The sequence below is a fragment of the Antechinus flavipes genome, chromosome 4, assembly GCF_016432865.1.
Source record: "Antechinus flavipes isolate AdamAnt ecotype Samford, QLD, Australia chromosome 4, AdamAnt_v2, whole genome shotgun sequence".
NCBI lineage: Eukaryota > Metazoa > Chordata > Mammalia > Dasyuromorphia > Dasyuridae > Antechinus > Antechinus flavipes.
The window spans coordinates 177,725,763-177,746,127 of NC_067401.1; the positions used below are offsets into that span (position 1 = coordinate 177,725,763).

Consider the following 20,365-nt stretch of genomic DNA (forward strand, 5'->3'; position numbering starts at 1 on the left):
AAAAGATAACAAAAGTATCTCTAATACAGATACAATTCTTCATCACTGTTGGGGTGAATGAAAGGTGTAGACCTGCACCCAAGTCTGAAGTTTCTTATCATGGTTCTAGCATTGCTCTTGCACTAATAGTGAAATGATTTATTCCTTTGTGTGCATTTCTGACCTGAGCCATTGATAGATGGCAAAGGTCCTGCATTTGGCATTACAAGGTTCAGATGTCTCTTGGTAGCAGAACTGCCTGGAGTTTCAAGGAGTTTACGGGGCTCTAAGAATTATCATAATCTGCCCTTTTTACTATCAGAAAGAAGCCCCTTCTGTTCATCTGGAAAGTGAATAGCTAACACTCCAATTATTTTGCATCGGAATTTCTTCCATTCACCTCTAATTGGGGTGGTTGGGAGATAGTTCCTTTGAATCACGCTTCTTTAAGTGAATTCCTAAGAGAAATGAATTCTCCATTTAAGCAGAATAGTACCACATACCAATGAAAAATACAAATAAAGAGAACAAAAGTATTTTATTAGACAGTAACGGTATAAAAGTGACAATATAAGAGAACAAATTTCAGCTGGTCCTTTTTCACCTTATGCTCCATATATCCATTTAAGTACCATGAGATAATGGCATTGTGGCAAGCTCTTCAAGGTGGGTACTACTAGGTCTATAATGTTAGGAAGATGGAGCAAGGAAGAAAATTTATTTTGGGACAAAAAAAGATTGCGTAGAAAAACAAAGATAAAAGGAAAGTTTACTCTCTGCTGCCTTTTTTGAATACATATTAGAATTTATGTTAGCATCAGATAGGGGCCAGGGTATCAGGCATCTATGATCTGGCTTACGTTAATGAAACGCTTTTCTATACTTAACTAGATGCAACAAATAAGAGGGAACAAAGGAGCAAAACAACAGGTTGAATTATACAGATGTAGTTTAGGGACAGTAAGCTCTTCATAGATATTCTTGATATCACACGAATACGAGGGCCGGAGACCGGCCATACCTGCAGAAAGAAAGGCAGGGAAGTGCAGTTCCAGTGCGGCGAGATCACGCCTCTGCCCCGCTCTACAAGAGACTTCGAGCTTTGAACGAACTCCTGCTTCCGGGCATACCTATCCACTTCCAGTCCGAGAGGGCACGCCGTACATTCGGACTCGTGGGTTGAGCTTCTTTAGTTACGAATACACGAGGAACCCACGGACCAAAAACCTGGAAGCTTATGGGCTTAAAGTCCGGAAGAACCAGAAAACGCCGCCTAACACTTGCACTTGTTAACTTCCTAGGTTTCCTAAGCAGCCAGGAGAGGAGAGGGGAAACAAACGGCTGCCCACATGCTTGTACTGCATTAAAATGCCAGCTTTTCCGGGACAGGAACAGTTTCGTTTTTGTTTGTATCCCCAGAGAATAGCATTATGTCTGAGACTCGGTGTTTAATAAAAAGGCTTGCTCATTGGGAGAAGCTGAACCATCGTGAGGCTGGGAGGAGGGAACAACGCCCCCCACCCCGGTTCCCGCCGTTTTCTTTCTGGTGCCTGCTTCCAGTAAATGAATGCTATAGTGCTCAACACAACTTGCTTTGCGAATTGCAAGCAAAGTTGATTTTAAAAATATTTTTTTTCTTTGCCCGTTTCTATCTCAGCCGAGACACTCGCTCGTTGAATTTTCAGTATGAGTATTTGCAACTCTGAAATATGCAAGTTACAAACTGGAGTTTTATTTGTCCTTTTGATAGTCTAGACTTGTGATGGAGAAAATATTATTAAAATGAAATTTGTGTCTATACCTCTACCCTCCACCGCTAAATTGGTTATTAAACATTTACCGGCACATCTAAACCACCCAGGATCATAATAAATTCATTTGTCTTTCAGACTTCCGGGTTTCTTCCTATCTTTTCACATTTAACTCTTCTACAGGCACTTTGGGTTCCAACCTACACGGGCCCTCTTACTATTCCTCCATGTCATTCCATCTTCAGGCTTCATGATTGGATATTATTTCCTTACCTAGCTATAATGTAATACCACCTTAATATGCTTTTTGGTTTGCATATTCTTCAAAACTCAGCTTAAATCCCACCTACTCCAGGAGGCCTTTATGCCTTGCCCCCTTCACACTCAGGGATGATTACCTTGTCAGGCTGTATATATTTTGTATGTATCTAATTGTATACTTGTCTGTCCTCTTGCTCTCACCCTTTGAATGTAAGCTCCAAAAAGGCAGAAACTTTATATAGTTTTTCATTGTATCCCCAGCACTTTTTAGTGTCTGGGACACTAATGCCTAGTTATAGGCATTATACTAGATGTTAGTTGACTTAATCTCCCTATGAATACTGGAATTTTATCCAGTAATTTAAGGGTAACAAGCTCATATAAAACTGGTATTTCAAGGTTGGAACTCTAAAATTGTCATGCTGTGGTTGATTTTTTATCTCCACACTCGAAGATGAAAGTTACTATAAGCCTTCTCATGCCATGTGATTCTTCTTTCAGGGTTCCCATAAATTTTTTATAAGAGAGCAAGGGACTGAAAGCTCTCTAGTGCTTTTTTTATCCTCTCTACTCTGCGACTGATCCTGATATTTGATATATATGAACAATGCAGGTCTCTAGCCACCCTGGAGCAATGAAATGACTAAGTGATTTTCCCAAAGTCTAGCAGGTAGTTTGTTCTGCTGTGTCCCACTCTTCATGACCCTGAAGACCAAGCTGTTCATTGGAGTCTAGTGGATTTGGAATTTGTGGCAGCATCAGACTGGGGCCAGCTGGAGTAAGGCAAACAAAGGTGACTTGTCTAAGGTCATATGGTTAGTGAATGAGGCTGGACTTGAACTCATCTCCCTCGCTTCAGGCTGAGAGCTCTCTCCACTGAAGCATCTGGACAGCTAGCAGGACTAAAGATGAGACCTTGTCCTGTAAAATGGCATCTCTACTCACAGTAGTCATACTGACTCTCCCTTTCATTCACCAACATAAATACAGAACTGTGTCTTATCTTGCTTCTCACACCCCCACAATTCCCACCTTTTCCCATCAGAGAGGTCTTCAGCAATTTATATTTTTATAACACATAAGCACTTTTTGTTATTTCTTGCACTAGTCATTCTTAATAATGTGTTGCTATTTCCTTATATTAAGGAGACGTTATATTTAATAATTTGGATTTCAAAATTTTGTATTTTGTAACCATGTGGCAATCAAGAGAATCTTAACTTTACAAATACACAAACTTCTGTGAAAGCATGAAGTTTGGGATAACTAAGAGCAGTGCCCAATTTCCCCATGTCCTTCTTATCCTCTGGCTCAGTTTGGGGCCTAGCTCACTGACCATTAGAAGTTCTTTAAGATTATTCAATTGGTCCCAACCAGCAAAATGTCAGCCTCTGGATAAGATACATTTTTTGCTTCCTTTTTATGGATATGAAGGATTTGATTGTGTCATTACTATGGATTTCATCAAGAAAGCAGTTCAGAGACTTTAATACTATTAGGACCATGTCACCTGAGAAGAAATTACTAATAGTGAACCTTTTCATGTGAACAGTATTTTTCACAATAATAGCAGACACCAAAAGATGTCAAGTAATCAAAGACTGCTGAGCTAACATATCTGTCAAATCTGTCAAATTCTTGAATTATTTTCTCCTTCCCTCTCATTTTTCTTGCATGACTTTGATGTGAACTTTGGAGGGAAAAAAAAAAACTTAACACGTTTAAAATTGCACTTTGCTTTGACTTACTTTATTCAAATCAGTAAAAATATGAAGGATCTTAAATTATCTTAAGTAGCTCTTTGTGTGAAAGTCATTGTACTAGTTCAAACCCATTTTGACTACAAAAGTTTCTGAAATGTTTTCATTTTCATTTTGTGGAGTCATGTCTTCATAAACCTTCAAAATAAGAGGACTAAGTGTAGCTACTTTTTGTCAATATGCTAAAAGTTCCATTAAATCCCTACTCTATTGCTTCAATAAAGGATGGAGGGGATTCTTGGTTCTTAAAGCTCTGATGACAATGCAATCTCTATCATCTGTCATAAAAAGTTTTGAGTAAGGGCCTGATGATGTACTGTCCATAGTCTGGAATCCAAACAGATTAAGTTTAGAGAGGCTTGGCCATTAGGTGATTTTTTTCCCCCTTGTAACAGCAACTTATAGACTTCAAGGTAAAATTCAAGAAAAGAGATCCTAAAAAGCAGAATGGCACTGAGAGCTAAAGAATGTGATAGCAGTAAGAAAGAAACAATACAGAAAACTTTGATACTAAGTATTAAGTTCTTTGCAAAAACAGGTTAAGATGGATGCTCTGAAGAAGCAACTGCTAACATTCTAATAAGTGATAATGAGGTTCCATAGGAAGATAGATTATCCCTTGAGGGTTGAGAAGGAAAAAAGATGAGTATTCAGGTTTGTAACCTGAGTGTCAAAGCAGATATTTGTTCACTCATAAAACTGACAATAGTGAGAATTACTGTTTTAAAGGCAAGAAACTGGGATATGAGATGAATATTTCCCAAGATTTGTGATTCATGAAGACAAAAGAGAAGGAAGTTACAATAAAAAGCATGAAAGTGAAGATGTTAGGAACAGAGATGATATCTACTACGAATACCAGAAACTTTAGAAGAAAAGGTAGATTTGGAAAGACGGTTTTGTAGTGATGTTTAAAAAAGAATTTTTTTTTTTGAATTGCAAGTTAAAACACAGGAATCATAAATTTAGGGCTAGAAGAGCCGAATTCATCTAGTCCACCCCATCTTATTTTATAAATAAGGAAACTCATGCTGAGATTTGCCCTACAGATAATAAAAAGAACAGATTCAAACCCAGATTCTCCTACTCCAAATCCAACAATCTTTCATATCATGCTGGCTCTTTGATAGACTCTTAGTCATTGATGTAATAAATCAAGGACTAGTAAAAAAAAATTTTTTTTTTGCCAAGAATCTTGCAATTGCAATCAAGAGGACTGTAAGTTGAAAAAAAAGAAGAGGAAAAGGACAAAACTTCCTATAGCTATCAACCAATCCAGATAGCACAGAGAACTATATCTACTCCACAGAAATCACAAAAATACTTTAAAAATCTAAAATCCAAGTCTTTTGCACAATAAAATCCATGGCACAAAACGCAGATTAATAGGCAAGACAAACTAGAGAAATTTGACTTCCTTAGGTATCCTTGAGATTTTGTGAAATAGGACTAATGAATGGAATATTTTTTGGAATATTTTTGAAGGGATATATAATTTATTGAAAAGATAAATAGGTAAAAAAAAAAAAAGTGGCAGAGAAACAGTGTATTAAGGAAATATGCTCATTAGAAAAAATCCAGGAAGCATATTGGGGAAATTAATGGAAAAGCATTTGGGTAAGATCAGCAGAGAGTAAAACAGAAGCAATAGTGTTATAGAAGTATACTATAAGACACCAGGACAAATGAAGGAAATGGATAATCTTTTAGAAACAAATCAGAAATCTTTTATAAATACATTAAGTAGGGAGAGAGAATATCTGTGGGAAAAGTGCTTGCTGCCAAAAACAAAGCATTTAATGATTTCTGGGTCTGGGTCATCTTAATGATATTTTCATCCTTTTGAAAGTTAAATTAAGACAGGTGGGAAACTGCTGTTCCTGAACTAATTCTGCCAAAGAAAGGGAATTGGTCTTGAAATAGAAATAATAACAGCCAAAATGTACACAGCATTTCAAAAACGGCATAATCCTCTTTCTTTCTTTGATCCTCCCAAACAACCCTGTGAGCAAAAACTATCATTTTTTTGTATTTCTTTTTTAGTGAAAAAAGTGAAGTGACTGCCCAGGATAACATGGTTTGTGTCCGAGGTAGGATTTGAACTGGGGTCTTCTCCAAGAAAAAAAAAACAAATTGGGATTCTTAGAGTGGTCACTTCTCCAATTTCAGTATCTGTGATGTATAAAATTCAACATCTGGCACATACCCTAGATTCAGAAAAAGTAGCTTTCAGAAGATTCAAGAAAAACAGCTTATCAGCTTAAAAGTTTTTAGGGTGAGTTAGCCCAGAAGGGATGGGAGATAATCTTAATAATGAAAATTTTAAAATAACAAAATATTCCCAAAAGAAAGGGGAAAATGACATTCTGTGAAGATACCATTATGAAGACACAGAAATTCATCAATCAACATGATTTAAATAAGATATGTTAATACTTGAGGGTGAATACAAGACCATGGCATAATCCTTTAAAAATATCAGGACTGCTAATGCTTGAAATGAGCAAAGGCTGGCAAACAATGCTAATGAAAACAAAAGGTTATAGGATTTGTTTGGCTTGGTTTTAGTTTTAGAGTATGTGGAAAAGAAAAAATACTTAGTGGGATAATGAACATAACAAAAAGATGCTAAATACTCACTGTACTTGTTTTCTTTGGAAAAATAAGAGACTTGTACTAGAAATGACAAAACAAAAACTGTTAATAAAAAGCTCCAAATATTTGCTGCAATTCTCTATGGCAACATATAAAGGACTGCTTGCCATCTAGGGGAGGGGGTGGAGGGAGGGAGGGGAAAAAAATCGGAACAGAAACGAGTGCAAGGGATAATGTTGTAAAAAAAAAAATTACCCTGGCATGGATTCTGTCAATATAAAGTAATTATTAAATAAAAATTAAAAAAAAAAATTCTCTATGGCAAAAGCAAAAGCATATCTTAGTATCTTATAATTCCATCCTTCAAAAGGTGGAGGAATCCACTAAAGGGAAATTATATTGTTCTATTTTTTATTGCATTATGCTGTATTATATTACATTGTGTTCTGTTTTCTGTTCCATACCACTACTTGAAAGCAGGTATGGATGCCATATAACTATAATCCTATTGAGGCGGCTTAAGATTAGTAATCTTCTGAGCTAGGGATATATGCAATATGGAGAACTGAGCTGAAGTGAGGTAAAGTGATGAGTGTTCAAACCACATCTGGCACCAATAAGGGTGGCTTCCCTCTCCAGATGATTAAGAAAGGGCAAACTGGCTCAGGTTGGAAATGAAGCAAATAATCCATTTTCTGTTCTTCATAAGGGGGTTCATAAAATGTTTCACAAACATCCCCTAAATGACTAGTCTAAATGAGGAAGGAATAAAAAGGAAAAGGAAGAGAAAGGAAGAAAGGAATGAAAAAAGAAAGGAAGAGAGGAAGAGAGAAAGGGAGGGAGCAAGTAAGAGAGAGAAGGAGAGAAAAAAAGAAAGAAATCTATATAACTGAAGATAAATATAAGATCAAGGCATAGTCTTGTAGGAAGTGTCAGACCTCCCATAATTTTTTTTAAAAGAGGGAATGTATCCATTACATAAAGTCAAACTTTTTCTATTATTGATCAGTTTTGCTGGAAGAGAGGTTGTTGTTTAAATTATGGGTTTTTTTTTAAATCTGAGTTTTCTGATCACTTTTTTATATCCATATCTGTCTCTTCAGACAAGTCCCATTTTTCCTTTTTCTATATATGGCAAAAAATGTCATTCCTGAGGATCTCCCATACCTCCTAGACTGACTTTTTCTTAAGAGCATTTTAATTTGTGAGATTTTCCTCTGAATAGGAAGGAAATTTATTTTCCAAAAAAGTCAGACTATATCTAGATTTCCTCTCTGCTGTCACAAATTCTAAGAATGAGTAACCATTTTTCATCACTTATGTTTCAACGAATAATAAGAAATGAAAGTTATATTTTGATGTATTAACAGTATTATATTATATTGATAAATGGTATCTAAGCTCAGTTCTTGCCTTATTTTAAATTCACAATGACAGATGAATGAAATTCTAAGATATGAAAATATTAAATTCTAAGTAAGAATCAACTCCCTGGCAAGGAGAGTCAGAGAAATAAAGAAAAAGCAAAAGAATATCAACATGAATTTTTAAAAGAGCAATTTCAGATAAGGGAAGATAAAAACAAAAAAAGTTGCTTATTGCTTAATGTTTTTAATATTGTTTTTAAAAATTATATTGGAAGATTACTTGGACTGAATGGGATAATATGTGGCAACAAAGAGAAGATAGAGCTTTCCAATTTTTATTTTTTATATTTTCTCGTACAAGAAAGATGGCCCTTGCCCTGAAGATAACACAACAAAAATGCCTAACAAGAGTTAAGAAAAGTAAACAAAGAATGTGAAAAAAGTTTTCTTCAATAAATTAAAATTATCTAGTTCAGATGAACTACATCTATGAGTCCTGAAAGAATTGGAAGATGTAACTGCTGGACCATTGTGAGTGATAAAGAGTTTGGAAAACAGAAGACAAACTAAAAGACTGGAAAAGGGCAAATATACCAATTTTCAAAAAAAGGAAAGTGACCAGAATCTGAATACTATATAGGTCAGTGATCTTGAATTTCTGAAAAAACCCCAGAGATCATTTAAGAGATAATTGGCAAACACAGAAAGAGAAGTGGTGATTTCATGAACGGGCCATGCCAGATTATTTCCTTTCTGTTCTTGACAAGATTAAAACTAATCTGTATCTAGATTTCCTCTCTTCTGTCACAAATTCTAGGAATGAATGATCAGGGGGATGCTGTAAATATTATTTACTTAGATTTTATAATAATTATTGACAAAAATATCTTCCACTATTCTTATGAGGATGTGGATTAAGAACAGAATTGATGGGCGTATTCAGAGAATTTGTAAATGGTTCAACATTAACATGATAGGAGACCTCTAGATAGAATATACTAAGGAGATGACCTAGGCATTGGGCTGTCTGACAAATAAATCAATAACTCAAATAAAGTATAGATACTTATTAACTGACATAATTAAAGCAAAGAGAGGTAATCAACATTAGCAAAGTGGATGACAAAATTGATATCCAAAAAATCTTGACAGGCCGTAACAGGGATCTTCAGTTTTTTATCTGTGTCAGGAAAAATTTCCTAACAAAGTTTACCTAAAGTGGAATGAACTATCTACAGAGTGATGTTTCCCCTCCTTGGAAGTCTTTAAGGAAAGTTTAGATGACTCCTTGTCAGATATGTGACAGTAGGGATTCCTTTCATCCTCTGAACTCTCAAATGCTGTAATGCTTGAAGTTAAAACCTAAGTGGGGTAAGATTAACTTGATTCCTAGAAAAATTATAGATTCTTCTACATACATTTACGATCTCTCCCTCCCATTCCTCTTAACTCCACTGAACAAAAAAGAAAAAGAAAACTGTCATAACAAATTTTCATAGACCAACTTAAGAAATTCCTATATTGACTATATTCCAAAAATGTATGTTTAAATCATATTATTAAAGAGATTTATGATAATCTAGAAAATGAAGTAGCAATTATCAAGAGCCAAGATGGCTTCATCAAAAAGAGACCATACTTGACTAACCTCATTGGTTTTTTTTTGTTTTTTTTTTTTGGTTTGTTTTTGTTTTTGTTTTGTTTTTGATAGGTCTGCCAGACTAGGAAGATCAGGAGAATACTCTGTGTGTGTGTGTGTGTGTGTGTGTGTGTGTGTGTGTGTGTGTATAATTTAGCCAGGTTTTGACAAAGTCTGTGGCAAAAGTCTCACACTAGCTTTGTGGAAAGGATGGAAAGATGTAGGCTAGGTGGTATTCTATTTATGGGGAAGAAGAACTCATTAAATGATAAAGATGCAAAGTGTAGTCATTGATGACTCAATGGAAACTTGGTCTTCATACCATTGCTGTATCTAGTTACTGAAATGCCTATTAGATTTGTGTGTGATTAATCTGGCAGAGACAACTAACAAAGACAAATAATAATGGATAAGAATCAGAATCCCCAATAATATTAACAAGCAATAATTATGGTTCAAATCTAAAAGAAATAAATCTTTAAAATAGATTTAAGTATAAAATGGAGGTATGACTAAGCAGCAATTTATGAAAATGCCTGAGGTGAACTGCAGGGAACTACAAAGATCAATATAAGTCCACAGTGTAACAAAACATGATTTTAACCTGTACTGATATAATATCTAGAATTTGGGAATTGATAGTTTCATTGTATTCTGCTCTGGTCAGAACTATTTCTGGGATACTGTGTCTAATTCTAGGTATCCCATTGTAAGAGGGACTGTAAATTGGAGGTGCATTAAAAGGAGTAAAAATTTGACTAATTAGGGACTTCATTCCATTTGAGGACCAGATGAAGGATTTGGTATTTATCCAAGGCAGAGAGAAGTCTTAAGGGTGAAATAAGCCCTCGAAGAGCTATACAGAAGAGAAATTAGAATTGTATTGCTTAATCTTAAAGAGTAGTCTTAGGATAAATGGCTGGAAGACTGAAGAAGGCAGCTTAAACTTGACATAAATAAAATTTCTTAACAGAGTTTTCCAAAACTAAAATGGGAGTCCATAGGAGATAAGGAGTTTGCCATCACTGTATGTTTCCAAACAGAATCTGGATGAGCAAGTACTGGGAAACCGTAAAGGAAATTTTTGGTTAATTGTGTAATTATCTTAGGTATTTTCTATTTCCTCCTTTAAACTCTTAGATTCTGTGATTCTGGAAAAGGAACGAAATATTTTATAGCATTAATTCTTATAACATTTAATATTTTTTTCCTAAAGATTTTCCTTCCTAATTATGGCTGAAAGAAAATAAAGTAAAAATGGGTGTTAGATTTAAATGGATGTTACTTAGAAATATCTATTCCTTTGCTGAGTTGGAAGATACAACTCCAACTTCTAAATGCCACCAATCAGACTCATTCTACTGAAGCAAACTGTGAGGAGGGATTCCTGATCCTTAGCCTAAGTCAACCTTCATTTTGGTAGTCAGAGTAAAGAGCATGAGGAACACCCTATGTTGTTGGAATCTCTATCAAACTGCTAACTTATTAGAATTGATAGATTATGAACCTTATCTGGCCAGAACCTGAAACAAGGTACTAAGTAGAACTAATTGATACAATGTTTATGTTCACACCTTTACTCATTGGAATTCACACATTTGGGAGATTTCAGGGTTTAGTATGAGATATCTGAATTCACACCTACCTTAAAGCTCTTAGGGCCAGAGAGCACTTTGGAAAGAAACCCATAATCCCTCTCTCTCATATCTCACAATTCCTCTCTCTCATATAAAACAGAGGCTCTGGGGGGAGGGGAAGTGGAACTGAAGATTGAGAAGGCTCTCTCAGAGGCACAACCAGATTCATCTTCATCTCACATCACTGTGGTGGCTGAGCTCCTGCACTTCCCCCACTGAGACCAAGCTGGTCTGAAAGACTCGCCAGAAAGCTAGCCGAGCCCCAAGTGAAGGAGACAAGAGATTCATTCCATCTTTGTGCTGGCTGGAGGCTGAAGAAAGCAGAGGCAGAGGCTGAAGGACAAAACCTTTGGATTTGGAGACATTCGGAGGGAGTTCTTGGAACCAAATAGAAAGATAGGCCTCTAAGCTAACCGGGCTATATTAGAGACAATAAAAGATCTGAACTTTTATCACCTGGCTGTGTTTTGGGTAATTATTTACTCTTAAATGAAACTAAGGCTGCCTCCAGAAAACCTCCCTGAGAAACCTGCTCTCTCTCCCAGAGAAAACCTTTATATTATTTTAAAGAAGAAAAAGAACACAACACTATGTCACTGACCATTAGGTAATAGGTAATAAACCATTAGGGTGAAAATCAAGATAAACACTGGTTTTGATGGTTTAACCAAAAGCTTATCTCATTTATGCAATGAGGTACACCTGAGATATAGGTAATATTAGACAGACTTAGGGCTGAAAGATACTTCCGGATAAAAGAAAAATCAAGTTTATTATAACTAATTCCATTGTGATCTTAACATACATATTACTGAGTGAACCCAAACAAAGGACTGTTCACTCTTAAAATCTTACAGACCACATGCATATGTAATACACCATTAAAACCAAGTATATGTACTTTTTCTAAGAGCAAATCACAAATGATTCTATTTTTCTTTTCACTTGTTTTGTATACATCTAGCCTAAGACCTAACAATTCTACATTCCCAAGTCCCTTGGCATTCCTAATTTAAGCAGAAGTGGACAAGCAATTACTGAGGGATTAAAGAAATCATTTCTTAACCCCCAAATAATCTTAGAGGGTAGATAAATTCTTTACAGGTAGGAAGCTTATGATTTTAAATCTTTTTAATCTTTGCTTTCCTAGACTGGCTGATTATTTGGTTGTATTAGTAATAATGGATATGGTCTCATGCAGCCACATCTTTAAAAAAATTAGCCTGTATGTACTTCCTAAACACACAATAAGTGGCAGGAAGTGCTATCCCAGAACTAATGTGGAGTAGGAAGGAAACTTAAAAATTCATTGCAGATAATTCATATAGTGAATATATATTTTAATTCAATAAGCATTTGTTAAATTCCTACCATGTACTCAGCACTGTACTAGGCACTATAGGATACAAAAGTAAAAGATACTGTCCCTTGCCCACAAAGAGCTTACAATCTAACTGTAAGAAAACACATACAAAATGAATCTATGGTACTAGCTAACTGTTATCATTTAGGAAGTACAAAATAATAAAATATAAACTATTAGTGATCAGTGTAAGTAATGTGAGATTAGTTAAAGAAAGCTGAGAATAGGTGATTTGAGTGCCATAAATAATGGACGTGGAATGATTTTAAGTTAGAGCAATTCCTAAGCAAGGAAAACAGGATCAACAAAGTAATACTTTTTAAAAAGGCAAATGAATATATAGATGATGATTTGAACTAGCTAAAAAATTTGAACTAGCTAAAAGATTAGATTAGCTACTTTTGAACAACTAACTGATAGAGAACTTGAAAAGGCAAACTAAGTTTAGATTATAAGGAATCCCTATAGCTTCTTGAGGGGAAATATGCCATGAAAATAATATTTAATATGTGCAGAAGACAGTAGAGGAGGACTTTAAGAGATGGGGAGAACAAAACCAAATAACTGAAATAATTCATACATGTGACAATGGGCCAGTTTGATGGGAGGCGTGGCTGTGGAAATTAAAATGAGATCTGAGACATATTACTAAATAAGAAGGTTAAGTGTGTGGCACTGGATAAAGGAGAAGTTCAAAAGAATTACAAGACTGAGGTATTAATAAGTTCAAAGGATGCTGCACAAGGTAATGAGGGAAGGAAAGGGAAAGAAACAATGACTATATCTACATGGTGAGAGGAGAAGCTAAGTTATAATTTAAGAATTTAGTAAGAAAATGCAAAGAAGAACATATAACTCATTTGAGGAGCTAGAGTCACCAAAAATGGGGTTTTTACCAATGTGAGAAATTAGGATACAATTAGTGACAACAGAAAAATTATTGAGACTGGAGTAAAGAAGATTTGTTTTCTAATATGGCTATAGACTTTTACTGAGCAATTCACTTAACCTCTGAGCAACTCAATGTCTTCAACTGTAAAACAGGAATAATAATGGCACCTACCTCCCAAAGCTGCTGTGAAGATCAACTAAGATACTTGTAAAGCACAATATCTAGCCTATAGAAGGCATTTATAAGTGCTGGTTTTCTTCATTCCAGGAAGAGTAGAAGGGAAACAGGACTGTAGATGGAAGAAGTATCCCGATTAAGAAAAAGTTCTTCATATTTCACTTAGTGGGTAAGCTAGACTTTTTTCCTATGCTTTTTTTTTCCCATCTCCTTGTTGAGGTACAAATTCTCCTCCTTCAATCATTCTGCTCAACATATCTCACTTCCCCTTAACAGATAGAAGCATTAGATGCTTTAAGGTAACTGCTTTATTTTTTTCAGTTACCATCCTAAATTCCATCTCCTATTTGCAGTTATTTTATGCTCTGCATATTTCCCCTTAATGGACTAACACAAAATGACAAAAACTTGTTTTTTCACCCTATTTCTACAAAGACCCAAAACTTACTCTAAAAGCAAAGCAGAGAAATGTAATTTTTGTTAGGTGGAAAGGCACTTAACCTTTGTGGATCTCAGATTCTTCATTTATAAAATGAGTAATCTATAACTACAGTTCCAAAGTATTATGCTGTAATAAAAAAAATGGTTTTGGAAAAGCAGTTGCTCCTAAAAGTGTTGGTGGTTGAGTAGAAGAGAACTGACTTTAAACTAAAAACAAAAAGAGAGAGCACTGCTTAAGTTCTTTTACAAAGCAAAATACAAGAAAGAGAAGCAACAATATCACAAGAAGAATAATTCACAGGATGTTAATTTAAGTAATAAAACCCATGGTCTCAAGGTAAGGATAATAACAAAGTCAACTAAAAATCCTAATGAAAGATTTTGCGGCCTGAGAATTACATTTGGACTACAGTTCTATAATACCTTACTTGAAAAAAGAGAAAAATTAAAATTAAAAGAGTAGCATTATATATGAAGAAGCTATACTTGTATGAGGAATTCCAGAAATCAGAGGAGGAAAGTTTGAGAGCATGTGGGTGGTGAGCAGAGGGAGGAACAGTGGCATTCCTGTCATGAAAGTATGTTAAGGGACAGGTCAATTCTCTGAGAGCCTCCATAGCTGTGGATCATAACAACTGAAGGAGTTGCAAGGCAGTCTTTGCTTACACAGGTGTTATAGACTGAGAATTAGATAAACAGGAGGCAGAGGGACGAGGAGAGAGGCCAGACAATGCAATGGCCTCTCAGTCAGAGATCAGAGAACAGCAACTGCCTCTCAGTCTCCTTGTCTCATCTCTCACAAGAGAAGATCCATTCCACAGGTCTGGGTTGGATCTCCAGCAGTCACTGTCAGGTGGCTCCTGTGTATTTCAAAAGCTCCCAGGAATTCCAACAAGAGTATATTATATGTCAATAAAAAGTTATTATAAATTTTTTTTAAAAAGAGCATATTATAACTTTTTTGAACAGAAGGAAAAAAATAAGTTCAAGAAGAACAACACAGGAACAGAATATTATAATTCGGAATTCTGATTATCTATGTATCTGCTAGAACTCTCTTATTGCCCAAATAAATTCTTGATTTGGCATTGATCCTTCTAGAATTAAATGGGGTAATTGGAAGGGGAGGAGGAAAGGAGAATGAAATGGAGAAAGGACACAGAGAAACTAAGATGCCATTATTTTAGACTTGATTTTTAGTAACAAAAAAATAGTGGAAAATATTTTAGAATTCATGATAGCAAAGAAGATAGCCAAGAAGTTTAAAATGCAGTCTAGATTTTGACAGATTTTCAAAGATTCAAAGAAATAAGAAAGATCCCATGGCCCAAATTCAGTAAGATAAGTCCAAAAAGGATGAGAAGATCTCAAGAATAAAATTCTGAAAACACACACACACACACATACACACACATACATACTCTAATTTCAATGAGTAAGAGGACTCTAAAGAGGCAAATGTAGACTTGCTTTGGTAGAAAATAGGATGAATTAAAAAACAGGGCATGATGCTATGAAGTATAATTATCTGGAGGACAAAAGCTCAGAATGAGCTACTAGCTAGGTAGGAAACAAAATTCTTTTTAAGCTTTGTTAGAGTATCAAAGAATGGATAGGCATACTCTTAGAGTGGATCAGATAATGAAAAATAATGGAAAGGATAAATTAATTCTTATTTTGCTTCTATTTTCTCTGCCAAGGAGAATAAAGGCTAAATTCCTAAAAAGGTTTCAACATCCTAGATAAGAATACAATTAGAAAGTTCCTGGATGCTCTGACTTCATGTCATCTGTTCCAAATACACATCAAAAACACTGGAAAAAAAAATACCAGGTATGAGTAATGAGTCATTATTACTAATCTTTCAAAGACCAAGATAATTATCTTCAAATATCTGAAGGGCTGTTAGGTAGCAGTCATTAGATATTTTCTATTTGGTCAGAGTGGAAAGAACTACAGCAATGTAGAATCTGCAGATTTAGGCTTGCAAGAAGAAAAAACTTCCTACCAATTAAACCTATCTAAAAACTGAATGCCTGTCTAAGGAGGTAGATTACTACTGGATATCAAATACAGACTGTATAATCACTTGTTGGAGATTTTTTAAAAAGCACTTTTGGTCAAGAATAGATTGAAGAAAATGACCCTGGATCTTTTCCAGCTCTGAGATTCCATAACTATAATGACATCATTTTAGAATGTAAACTCCATGAAGGCAGGTAATGTTTTCTAAACTTTTTTGAAATCCCCTAGAACCTAGTAAAGAGCTCTCCTTACAGAAGGTGCATAATTGAATGTCTCCTGAATAAATGAAAAGGGGAAAGATGAGAGACATGATAGAGCCCGCATCACAGATGTTTTTACTGTCCATCAGAAATTTCATCCTAAGGTTCCTTAGAATAAGGTTACATGTGTATCCACAAAACATTTCCTAAGCAAAATCTTTATCTTAAAAAAACTATGAAGAAGAATCTATAGTAGGTTAAGATGGCTTGGTTATGGGATTTTCTAAATCATTAATTAACAGGTAAATGTCCAAAAGGAGTTTTCTATGGTATTATCTGGCTCAAAATCAGCTTACTCTGGGACTAAGTACTCTGGGAGTAAGACAATTGACTAAGAGAAGTGAAATGGGGAATGAAGAAAGGCTAAAGCATTTGACAATGAAGTACTAGGTAAATAATGGAGAAGAACCAGTGTAACAAAAACAACCAATAAGTTGAAAGATTGAATCTAATATTCAAACAGTTTGGTAAGGGAAAATTTAATTAAGGAAGGGTGTTCCTTAAAGATGTTATTAGGAGATTTTAGTGGGGAGAGGCAGACGGAGAAGAAGGAACGTGATTTGTTATAACAGATAACCTATAAAATAAGATTAATAAAAACATACATAAGAATCTAATTTTGTCAGCTTAAATAGGGAACTCCCTTCCACTACCACAGATTACAACCCATCTTTGATGTAACAGGTAAGTTCTAGAGAACTGATTAAGCCACATATAATTAATCAGTATCACAAAGTTATTGTCAGAAGCAAGGTTTGAAGCTAAGTTTTCCTGCTCCAAGTCCAGCATTCGATGCACTATTCGATATTACCTTTCTCATATCTCCAAATGGCTGCTATTCTTTTAAAGGAATTACATTAGGAGATCTTATAATCATTCCAATAAAATAAATACTCAAAGCATTCTTGGGATTCCTTTGAAATTATGTTCAGATGCCCTATTACATGCTTTTTAATATCTTCACAGGTAGAAAATCTTTGCTCTTTTAAAGGACTGATGGTATCTGGTTTTTAAAAACAACCCAGAGGAGTCTGTATCCAAGCTACTAATGAAGAGATTATCAAATTGGAAAATAGTTTTAGGGAAAAAAAAGTAATATGCATGAGTTTCTAGCATGACTTTTAAATTGACTCTAAAGCTAACTACAAATAATAAGTTCCAAAGAAATCTTAAGGAAAGTATAAGAAAGACTTCCTGAGTTCCAGTATGGTAATTTATAAATCAATCTCATCAATTCACACCTCATATCCTGAAAACCTCAGAGATAGAGCAGTGACCCTGGTGGTCAGTCGGACTAACAGAGTAAAGATGGAGATCAATACAGTCCTAAGAATGGATCTTTAAAACTGAGGTTATATGTGGATTTTCAAAAGAGATACTGAAGTCACTGAAGCTAATAGCTAGAAATAAAGCAAAAAGAAATAATATGTACCAGCTGTACATCAACATCTGTGGAGGTTGATTAGAACATGAGAGAGGAAAATAATGATCAGAAGAAATGTATATTCTTTAGATATATTTTATCTTAGCCTCTGTTTTTTCCCAATCTGTAGCATTCGGAAGGTTGTATGGCATGGGTCTGTCCCAAGTTTAGAATAGGTGGATGGTACTGTATAACATACAGTTATCTGAACATTTACCAAAAAACTAGGCAAAGATTTCAACTCACCTATTTTTCTATATTACTCTTATCATTATTACTTTGATTTCACTTTCTTTGATAACTTCATCAAAAGTAATGGACATAATATGTCTGTGTATCCAAAGGAGTCAACAAAATGACATGACAAAAAGAAAAGACCCTTTGGGTATGGTTTTAAAATATAGCATTCTGAATTCAAATAGCAATAAAGAATTCACAAACTGTGGAAACAATCACAGAAGCATTACAATAAAATGTAGGTATATTAGCATGAAAGAATTAAGTGTTTTTCAAAGTTTTCCTATGATTTTATAAAGCTTGAAGTTTTTCATGAAGCCTCATTGATAATCTAAATACTGTACATCCAATTAGAAACATGACAGTAATTTCAACAAAGAATATGAAGGAAAACAATGGGAAAGACAAAATGTGGTGATGAAAGAAATAGTAGCAGCTTTCAAATCCATAGCCACTTAGCCAGAACGGTAGTTAAATTCCTTGGGTGGTAAATAAGCAGCTTATTCAAACATTTTTCAATTTCAGAGAATAAATAGGCAACTTAAAAGTTCAATCCCATTACATAATGGGTCAAAATATCAAGTAAATTTTGCCCAACTTGCTCTGAAGTGTAGTATAATGTAACTATACCATATAGATTCTATGATACTAGATACTAGATAAGATTATAATGGTGACTAACTTACTTTTCACTCATTTACTACAATGACAGGGACTCTCTCCAGTGTAGTTTCAATTCAAATTTAACAAACATTTATTAAGCACCCTACTAATTTTGCAAAGTACTCTTCTTCTAGGCTCTGAGGAATGGCAGCTAATTCTCTAATGGATGAATAATGCTTGAATTGTGACTGAAAGCTTTCATACATATTATGTGGATTCAGATTTTTCTGCACTGTGTATTCTCTGATGTCGAATAAGGCTTGACCTTTGAATAAAGGCCTTTCCACATGCACCACACTGATAAGGTTTCTCCCCAGTATGGATTCTCAGATGTTGAATAAGACCTGTGTTTCCATTGAAAGCTTTCCCACATTCTTTACATTTATAGGGTCTCTCTCCTGTATGTATTCTTTGATGTTCAATAAGACCTGACTTCTGACTGAAAGCTCTCCCACATTCACCACATTTGTAGGGTTTCTCCCCAGTGTGGCTTCTCTGATGACCAATGAGGTGTGAGCTCCTCCTGAAAGTTTTTCCACACTCATCACATTCATAGGGTTTCTCCCCAGTGTGGATTCTCTGATGTCCAATAAGGTGAGAACTATGACTAAAAGCTTTTCCACATTCATTACATTCATAGGGTTTTTCCCCACTGTGTATTCTCTGATGTAGAATTAGGCCTGCACTCTGACTAAAAGCCTTCCCACACTGATTACACTCATAAGGCTTTTCCCCAGTGTGGATTCTCTGATGTAGAATAAGTCCTGTGTTCTGACTAAAGGCTTTCCCACACTCTTTACAATGATAGCGTTTCACTTTGTTGTGAATATCCTGATGTGAAAGAAGGGCTGACCTATAACTGAAGGCTTTACCACACACATTACATTGATATGGTTTTTCCCCAGTGTGGATTCTCCAGTGTCGTACAAGGCCCGAGCTTTGGGCAAAGCTCTTCCCACATTCCTCACATTTATGTCGTCTTTCTCCTGTGGGGGGGTTTCCTCGCCGTCGATCTATCCTGCCTGTATATTCACTAGCTTGTCCATGATCTTTACTCTCAGGAATATTCCCAATGCGTTTGGCAGTTTTCTCTCCATTTGGTTCCATTTCAGAAGATATTACCTGTTTTTGAGTAAGATCCCTGTTCTCACTCCTGGTCTCACCACCTGAAACAAACCAAAGAAACCAAATAACACTAGAACACTCAAATGGCACAGGGCTTGATAGCAAAATGGCATCATAATATAAGAAAAGAAATACCAAGGTTCAAAATACCATGGGATAACAGTGATGCAAAGGTAGCAGACAGGGAACAAAGCTCCCAGCCAGACTTAATCAAAGAAAATAACAAGAGTAATTCTATTCATTTACTCATTCCTAATGCTTGTTCAAGATTTTATCTTTTTTATCTTAGCATGAAGGGAAGAATAGAAAAGAGTCTGGAAAAATAAGAGATACTCTGTTAAATTAATGTGTGCTGTTTAAAAATGTTTTCTAACTATAAATTGTAATCTAAGAAACTACTAAAGAACAGTAGACAAAAGATATGTTCAGCATGCTCAGAGCAACAAAAACAGATTAGGATCTAAAGTACGTTTAGGAATTTGGTGTTCACTACTTCTTAAAGGAATCTATCAAATGATTCTTGCAATAAGTGGGGAGCTAGGGTCAGGTCACTAAAAGGTATATGTTCAAAAATGAAGAGATCATCAATCTAGGAGGAAAGCTTAAGCTGGAAGCCCAAAGGGGGAATGGAGGCTTTCACTCATGACTCCTAACCTCCAGAAGCACAGGAACCAATGCCAAACTAGTGTAAAAGATATAAAACCAACATAACCACAAAGATCAGAACCAATTACTAAAAATCCAACTTGGTAAGTGCAATATGGGAGAAG

General features: G+C 35.2%; 1 protein-coding gene across 2 annotated transcripts in view; it reads right to left on the reverse strand.

The window, feature by feature from the left end:
• Positions 1–498: 498 nt before the first annotated feature.
• The window catches only part of LOC127560751 (zinc finger protein with KRAB and SCAN domains 8-like), a 50,444-nt gene continuing 30,577 nt past the window's right edge, over positions 499–20,365 (reverse strand). For both annotated transcript variants that reach the window (XM_051995588.1, XM_051995587.1), the window contains one exon: positions 499–19,636. In XM_051995588.1, coding sequence (XP_051851548.1) covers positions 18,678–19,636 — 959 coding nt within the window. In that variant the 3' untranslated portion in view covers positions 499–18,677. The remainder of the gene's footprint in view (positions 19,637–20,365) is intronic.